The sequence below is a fragment of the Myxine glutinosa genome, chromosome 8, assembly GCF_964187855.1.
Source record: "Myxine glutinosa chromosome 8, kmMyxGlut1.1, whole genome shotgun sequence".
NCBI classification, from domain to species: Eukaryota; Metazoa; Chordata; class Myxini; order Myxiniformes; family Myxinidae; genus Myxine; species Myxine glutinosa.
Window position 1 is genome coordinate 69,725,454 of NC_136268.1, and position 8,954 is coordinate 69,734,407.

The 8,954-nt window shown below is 48.5% G+C and overlaps 1 protein-coding gene across 3 annotated transcripts; it reads right to left on the reverse strand.

The window, feature by feature from the left end:
- Positions 1–6: 6 nt before the first annotated feature.
- On the reverse strand, positions 7–8,931 carry LOC137418559 (protein LRATD2). Of its 3 annotated transcripts, none has more exons than XM_078783379.1 (4): positions 8,597–8,931; positions 4,103–4,506; positions 3,385–3,523; positions 7–220 (listed from the first exon to the last, which is right to left on the reverse strand). In XM_078783379.1, exons 2-4 carry the CDS (start codon positions 4,477–4,479, stop codon positions 62–64), a joined length of 675 nt encoding a protein of 224 aa, XP_078639505.1. In that variant the 5' UTR covers positions 4,480–4,506; positions 8,597–8,931; the 3' UTR covers positions 7–61. The 3 variants fall into 3 exon arrangements, with proteins under 3 accessions (XP_078639505.1, XP_078639506.1, XP_078639507.1); XM_078783380.1 differs by lacking the exon at positions 8,597–8,931 and adding an exon at positions 8,498–8,547; XM_078783381.1 differs by lacking the exon at positions 8,597–8,931 and adding an exon at positions 1,250–1,362 and having other exon boundaries at positions 84–220; positions 4,103–4,534.
- Between the last annotated feature and the right edge of the window lie 23 nt (positions 8,932–8,954).

An 8,954-nucleotide genomic window follows, 5' to 3' on the forward strand; every position in this document is an offset into this window, starting at 1 on the left:
ATAGAAGGACAAAAGTGAAAAAATCAGAGCAGTGCAAGGCAAGGGAGGTGAGAACAGGAGTCTAAAATTCCCGCATACAGTCTTTATGGTGAAGCCGTTCACGTCGCCGTTTCTCAAGGATGAGTTCCTCCAGGGAAGAAAACTCAAGGGACCGTACCCGTTCACCCAGGTGCAACTCCAACAGGTAAGGGTGTGCTGATCCATGGTGCTCCGAGTTAACCTGTGGCATCGACAAAGCTCGACTCACCATCATGCCAGGACTTGGAACGTATGGTGAGAAGCATGGTCATCTTTAAGAAAGCGTGCAAAGTAATCACATTGCGCATTGTAAAAGCTGCCCAAATTTGGGAAGGTGTGGGGAAGGGGGAATTGAATGCATATGACATTGGGAAGGAGGGGATGCAGGAGGAGGGAGGGGATGCAGGAGGAGGGTGGGGATGCAGGAGGAGGGTGGGGATGCAGGAGGAGGGTGGGGATGCAGGAGGAGGGAGGGGATGCAGGAGATAGTACGAGTTGGTGGGTCAAAGTCTACCATATCTGCATTACTGTTCAACTTTTACATAACTAGTACACCCACTCCCCTAAGAGAGTGGCAGGAAGGGTTAGCTTAATATCCTCTGTGGAGTATATACAATCCAGTAGATGTAAGCTCGGGTTCGTTAGTCTGTGCGGTACACAACACATATATAATGCCTCAAGAACATCGGGTTTCCTCCCCCTCAGTTTAGTGTTAAACAGCAGTAGTGACTGTTTAAAAAGGTAATCATTCATAAATGTTTGTAGTTTATAATATATTTTAAACTTCCGGTAGGGGTGCCCCACGAAATGCTATTTATTCACGTTAACAGGTGCTTGTCCAAGGAGGAAAACCCCCTTGCGGAGATGGGATATTATTTCTATTAATATTGTTTTGTAATAACGTTAATATTATGCTATTATCATTAGTTGTGTTATTAGAAGCAAAATGTCACGACAAGCTATCTATACACATTAACATGGATATCGCCTAAGATGGAAAGTCCTATTGGGGAAGGGGCAAATGAAGTCACTACAACCTCCATCGGGTGCCCCTTAGTCCTCCAGTTAGGTTTTGTTGAGATTGGATCAGTAACAACCAAATGCCTCTTGACAATCTTCTTCTGTGGGGTACCATCATTGGCCGAGGGCACGGCTGTGCCGCTGATGTGCCCTCTGTAGGTTAGGACGCAACTTAGTAATTTGTTCAGGGTGCTGGTGATAACTCGCTTACTCTTCACGAAGGACACCATGGGATGTTTAACGTCCACCAACTAATGCCGACAGATGGGATGCCAGTTTAACGTCCGTCCGAGGGACGGCACACACGTCGATGAATGATCCTGCCTGTGAAACACCGGGATGATAGGTTATAGCTGGGTCTGGATTCAAACCCAGGCTCGACGGCTTAAAGGCGAGTTTGCGTACCTCTAGGCCAACCTGTCAGCTCACCTTTTAGCAATAAAGAAGCAATTTGTATGCTCAATCACATCAGCTAACAAATGTAAGATGCAAGTAAAGAGCAGCTGTGAATACAATATGCCAATGAACATGATCGTCCATTGTATCAGACCTGCCTACCCTCAGAGTATTCACATGTTTTCCTTTCATTTTTAATGCACAATTAAGTATTTTTAAATAATTTTTTATTTTACATTTTAAGCATTCCAAGAAAAGTTTGTATTATCAATGTTATCAATGTTAAATAAGCTGCACACCAAAACATAAATAAATAAAAAACGATGTGCTAGTTATCTCAATCTCTGTATTATGACATTTTCGTCTTTCGCAACAAACGAGCACCATGTCGGTTCTTGCCTCGATGCGGAAAAGTCCAACGATGTGCACTCTTTGTCATCTGCAGGATGTGCAGACATTGCTTGTGAATAGCTTTGAAAAAGCTGGATCCATCAGGAATGTGAATCACAGCCAAATCACTGGAAGCCATGACCCCTCCTAGGCCGACCACAGCAAAATAGGACTCCAAAGCTAGGTGCAGGATTGGCACCCTCAGTCAATGGAGTATTGCTCCGTCCAATGGGCTGGGGCCCAAACTTCACGCCACATCAATATATATCCATCTCTCCATGTCTCACTCGCTCTGAATCGAATGTTCGATATTATTGGCATCTCTCACCATGAGGCCAACTCTTGCTGGCTCATCATAGCCTGGACAGTGATCTTTGTTATTTTATCAACTCACCTCCAGTCTGTCACTCTCCGAGGCCTGTGCTCCCTCAAGCCTCTAACCCTCCCTTGCAACTCCAGCACGTGTTTTCTTCCAGCTACCTCCTCCTGCTTAAACCCAAGGAAAGTAGGTTTACTGCACACTTTCAGTCTTTTCTCTCATTTATGGAACTGCCTTCTTGAGGATTTGCAACCTCATTCTTCCCTGCAATGTTTCAAGCAGGTGGTACACAACATGTCACGTCATCCTTCATCGCCACACACAATCATTTCCATCCAGTAACCATTTAAAATTTAACCTAAATCTCTTGTGGATTATGGGGTTTAATGTTCATTCATTCCCTTAGTTATTGTGTCCAAATTTGGCCCCACCGTGTCTGTTCATTTCTTTGTTATACTCCCGTCACCTCACCTCTTCCCTGAGCCTAAACCGTGTTCAAGTTGCTTTTCCTTTGAATCACATTTCCAGTCAAAAGCCCCAGAGTGAGCTCATCACCATGACAGTACGTCACTAATTCTCCACGAGTGACTGTTTGCCTGTGTGGTCTCCTGTGCATTGTTTAATGCTGGTATAGCCATCAATCAATATGAAACAAATTGATTATATAACACTTCGTAATGTTTGTTGAAGCTATATGACAACAGCAAATATAGTTGTCTGGTTATCTAGTTCCAAAGTCGTATCCGACTTCTGGTGACATTCTTGATCAGATTTCTCCCAACATCCCAATCCTGCACTGCTTCCCGAAGCTTTGGCAGAGACACTTGGTTGCACCCCTTATCCCATCCATGAGGCACATAAAAGTCTGCTCTTCTTCTTCCTTCAATCATACCTGGCATGGTTGATGTCAGAATTTTGGTTTCTGCATACATGACATGTCCAAAGTATGACGGTTTCTGTTTTAGCATCAGCCCTTCTAGTTTTAGCATTAATTATATACTCTCTCCGAAAGACCCCCCGACTTGCATATACTTGAACACTGGAGAACACACAAATCACCTTTTTAACAATTCCAAAATCCTCCAGTTTCAAGAACCTTCTATGCATGCCAGGTTATTTTTTTTATAGCTGTTGTCTTCATCAAGTTTAGACATGTGTCCCCCCCCCCCCCCCTCTTATTCTGGTTCACCCTCCCTTCTCTTGTAAAAACAATTCTGGTAACAACACGTGGTTTCACACACCTTGAATTGCTTTTTGCCGAAGCGGCACCAAGCTGCAAAGCATTCCGAGTTGATCCAGCACAAGTCATGGCCAGTCATTCCAATGGCTGCCATTGCATTCTGCAGAATTTGTGTTTTTTGAAGGGGCTCATACTGATACCTGCACACATCACAACAGATGTGCCAAATGAACACCTCAACCCAGGTAGGTGCACAATGCGAGCTATTTGTCACCTTCCGTAATGTCGGGTTCTTCGCTAAGTAAGGGCGGATCACATCAGTGATGCCTCCATTGCTATGAAAGAAAAAAAATTAAAGTCTTTAATCCTAAAAAGTTCATACATTCTAATTGTTATGAAAATGTATAAATTAATGTACAAAATACTTTAACTCCAGCTTCTTCTTTACCAAAAGATTGTTCAGTTTTATCATTACTGCATCAATTTAAGGTTCACTTTTGATATTGTCACACACATGCAATCTTTTGAGTGGTACTTCAAATTAGCATTGCTATCTTACCGATGTGATCCTCAATTATTTATTACCACACACAATTTATTTGCTTCTGAAAAAAAAACACCATTAATTTATTTATCTCCTTAAAATCAAGTAAAACTTTCTGGCACATCAACAAGTAAATAAGAAAATCTGAAAATGAACATAGTCTTTCCAAGAAGATCGAGCTCTAATGTGAAAAGCAAGGGTTTTAGCGAAGTTTGAGGAAAGCGAACAGCAGTACCGTGATGACACCACCCGTCCAGGTTTCCCCCCGCTGGTCTGATGCAAAGTCTCATTACACACTGCTTCCGCCTGCAAGCTCACGGCATATCCGTCTCCCATGTACACAGCCCAGTGTGGGACGGATCCAGGTACTCGGAATTCCAGCAGGTCTCCAGGGACACAACGAATGAGTAGGCGAGACACGGGCTCAGTTTGCTCCTCAGTCTTTACCAAGATACACTCGTCGATGTAGAAGGCGCTATACAACAACTCCACAGAGTCCTGCTCTTCCTCCTCACTATCGGATTCAAACACGTATTCCACCATGCCAGGTTCATCGGTTGTAGCAACCTCAGCATAAGGACGCCAGCTCAGGATATCTGGCTGATTTCCCATGGGATGAGCACTTCCTGATGGTGCCTCCTACATTAGATCACAAATATTGGTCAAAATAATACCCTACAATATCAAACCACAACACCCAATTCGGAAACTCTGCGCAAGGCCCCCGACTGACAATCCCTGCGCAAGGCCCCCGACTGACAATCCCTGCGCAAGGCCCCCGACTGACAATCCCTGCGCAAGGCCCCCGACTGACAATCCCTGCGCAAGGCCCCCGACTGACAATCCCTGCGCAAGGCCCCCGACTGACAATCCCTGCGCAAGGCCCCCGACTGACAATCCCTGCGCAAGGCCCCCGACTGACAATCCCTGCGCAAGGCCCCCGACTGACAATCCCTGCGCAAGGCCCCCGACTGACAATCCCTGCGCAAGGCCCCCGACTGACAATCCCTGCGCAAGGCCCCCGACTGACAATCCCTGTGCAAGGCCCCCGACTGACAATCCCTGCGCAAGGCCCCCGACTGACAATCCCTGCGCAAGGCCCCCGACTGACAATCCCTGCGCAAGGCCCCCGACTGACAATCCCTGCGCAAGGCCCCCGACTGACAATCCCTGCGCAAGGCCCCCGACTGACAATCCCTGCGCAAGGCCCCCGACTGACAATCCCTGCGCAAGGCCCCCGACTGACAATCTCTGCGCAAGGCCCCCGACTGACAATCTCTGCGCAAGGCCCCCGACTGACAATCTCTGCGCAAGGCCCCCGACTGACAATCTCTGCGCAAGGCCCCCGACTGACAATCTCTGCGCAAGGCCCCCGACCGACAATCTCTGCGCAAGGCCCCCGACCGACAATCTCTGCGCAAGGCCCCCGACCGACAAACTCTGCACAAGGCCCCTGACCGACAAACTCACCACACAACCACACCTACTCCTCATCACTCATCCAACCCCCACAACTCCCACAGACTCAAAACATCACCACCGCTCCCACCCATACCCACGCAAGCAATGACACACGGACACACACACACCTACCTTCACTCCACCCAACTCCCATGTCATGCATTAAACTCTTTAGTCATGTCATGAAGGTGCTGGAGATAATGACAGATGGGATGTTCGCACTGAGACAGCTGGTGGAGAAGAGGTGAGGTGCAAGGTGAAATGGCATTGGGATGTGTGGATCTGGAGAAGGCCTACAACACTGTCCTGAGAGAGAGATGGTTATGGCAACACCAAGATGGATGGCAGTGCCATAAGCAGAAGTTAGGTTGGTGGAGGCGATGTACATGGGAATGAAGGGTAGAGTTTTGGGTGGTCCTGGGATGTCGGAGGAGTTCAGTGTGAACATCGATTTGAGGCAGAGAAGCGCTCTCAGCCCACTCCTGTTTATCATAGTGATGGAGCTGGTAAGTAGTAAGGTAAGTATGAAAGGTATGATGTTTTATGTGCACAATCTGGTTGTTGAGAGTGAGTGGGAGATGCAGGAAGTACTGGGAGAGTGGAAGGAGGAATTTGAGAAATATGGGCTGAAAATTTCCATGGAGAGGACGAAGGTGATGTGGGTTGGGCAGCAGAGAAAAGCCATGAATGTCAGATTGGAGGAGAAGGTGATCAAACAAGGAAATCAGTTTGAGTATCTGGGGAGAACAGTGACTGGGCATGGTAAGTCGGAGGCAGATTCAGGTTGGTGTGAATGCATGGAGTAGGTGGAAGGAGTAATGGCAGACAAAGATTTCAAGGAAACTGAAAGGAAAGGTTCTGATGTCGTGCATAATGCCAGCCTACCTTTACGGTTTGGAGATGGTGACATTAACAGAGAGACAACAACAGAGGCTGCAGGTTTGCAAGAACAATTGGGTCAGGACAGGAGGATTGCAGGAGTGAAGAGAGGGGGGGGCGGGGGGGTATCAGGAGAATAGATTAACTGATGGAGGAGATTGGTGTGCAGATAAGCTTGATGGGGAGATTGGTTGGACACTTGGTGCAGATGGGGGAAGAGAGAATGGGGGAAGAGAGAATGGCAAAGAGAGCAGATAGGTTTAGGGAGCAAGGTTGGAGGACAGGAGGTAGAAACACGTTGCGATTGGAGGATTGTGTGAAGAAGGATACAAGTAAGGAGGAGGGAGGTGGGGTGGTTGCAGGGTGGAGAGAGTTGGCCGAGGGCAGAGGGGAGTGGAGGAGTATTGTGGTCAAGGCAGGGAAGGAGCTTGGTGCCATTGGACCTCACCCCTCATAAAGAGAAGAGGAGCAGAAGACGCATATATGTACATAAGGAGAAGAAGCGTGGGACTAAACAGAGTGGGGAAGTTGGTTAAGAGGAGGCCTAATGGCAGACTATGTGTTTGCGCCCTGCAAAAACCAGGAAGGGACAGAGCCAAGAGAGGGCAGAGGATAGACAACTGACTCACACCCACCGCTCCAAGGCACCGACTCACCCACCATTCCAACGCACCGACTCACCCACCATTCCAACGCACCGACTCACCCACCATTCCAACGCACCGACTCACCCACCATTCCAACGCACCGACTCACCCACCGCTCCAAGGCACCGACTCACCCACCATTCCAACGCACCGACTCACCCACCACTCCAACGCACTGACTCACACTTACCGCAAAAACGCACCGACTCACCCAACCCTCCAATGCTCTGACTCACCCACCCCTCCAACGCACCCGACTCACCCACCCCTACAACGCACCCGACTCACCCACCCCTACAACGCACCCGACTCACACTCACCGCTCCAACGCACCTACAACGCACCTGCACAGCTACATTAAAGTCACCGATTTGCATACTCACCACACCAAGACACCAACTCACATACCTAAAACTCCAACACACCGACTCACCACTTCACAACACAGACTCACATACCCACCACTCCAACACACCGACTCACAACTCACATACCCACCACACCGACTCACATCCCCACCACTCCAACGCGCCGACTCACACACCTACCACTCCAACGCACCGACTCACACACCTACCACTCCAACGCACTGACTCATCCACCCCTCCAAATCACCGATTTGCATACTCACCACTCCAAGACACCAAATCACATACCTAAAACTCCAACACACCGACACATACTCACCACTCCACCACACAGACTCACATACCCACCACTCCAACACAGACTCACATACTCACCACTCCGACTCTCACCCACTGACTCACATACTCACCACTCCACCACACAGACTCACATACCCACCACTCCAACACAGACTCACATACTCACCACTCCGACTCTCACCCACTGACTCACATACCCACCACTCCAACACAGACTCACATACTCACCACTCCGACTCTCACCCACTGACTCACATACTCACCACTCCGACTCTCATACTCACCACTCCAACACACTGACTCACATACTCACCACTCCAACACACCGACCACTCCAACCCACCGACTCACACACCTACCACTCCAACCCACCGACTCACACACCTACCACTCCAACCCACCGACTCACACACCTACCACTCCAATGCACCGACTCACATCCCTACCACTCCAACGCACCGACTCACATACCTACCACTCCAACGCACCGACTCACATACCTACCACTCCAACGCACCGACTCACATACCTACCACTCCAACGCACCGACTCACATACCTACCACTCCAACGCACCGACTCACATACCTACCACTCCAACGCACCGACTCACATACCTACCACTCCAATGCACCGACTCACACACCTACCACACCAACTCACACACCTACCACTCCAACGCACCGACTCACACACCTACCACTCCAACGCACCGACTCACACACCTACCACTCCCACGCACCGACTCACACACCTACCACTCCAACGCACCGACTCACACACCTACCACTCCAACGCACCGACTGACACACCTACCACTCCAACACACCGACTCACATACCTACCACTCCAACGCACCGACTCACATACCCACCACTCCAACGCACTGACTCGCACACCTACCACTCCAACGCACCGTCTAACGCACCGTCTCACACACCTCCCCTCAAACCTCCTCTCCAAAATACCAACTTACAAACCCATTCACGATTTGCTGAGCCGGACACACACGTCTCGTTTCACTAACTCACTGTATTATCCCGACAATAAGTGCCACGCACACACACACACTTACCTATTCAAGAACGATTCTTCTTCCTCACCACACCTGTGCTCACAGTTAAATTGTTCTTCACCCAAGCTGTTTTAATTTCGCTCAGGTATCAGTTTATTCTATCTGTGCGTTTTCTTTGTCCTTCCAGTTGTATTTGTAATTAAGGATACCAAGTAAAAGAAAGTTCGTACGAGGAGTATAATTTCTTTTTTTTTAACACTAAAGGTTGAAAACAATTTACGTGATTATTCCATCTTGCTAAACATGCATTTCTAAGATAGCCGAAGCAACTTTCACGTCAACGAAATGGAGACGCGAGGGACGTGAACAGATGACGAGTAAATTCTGGATAAAGTTCATGAAAGTGTCGAGGAAAGGT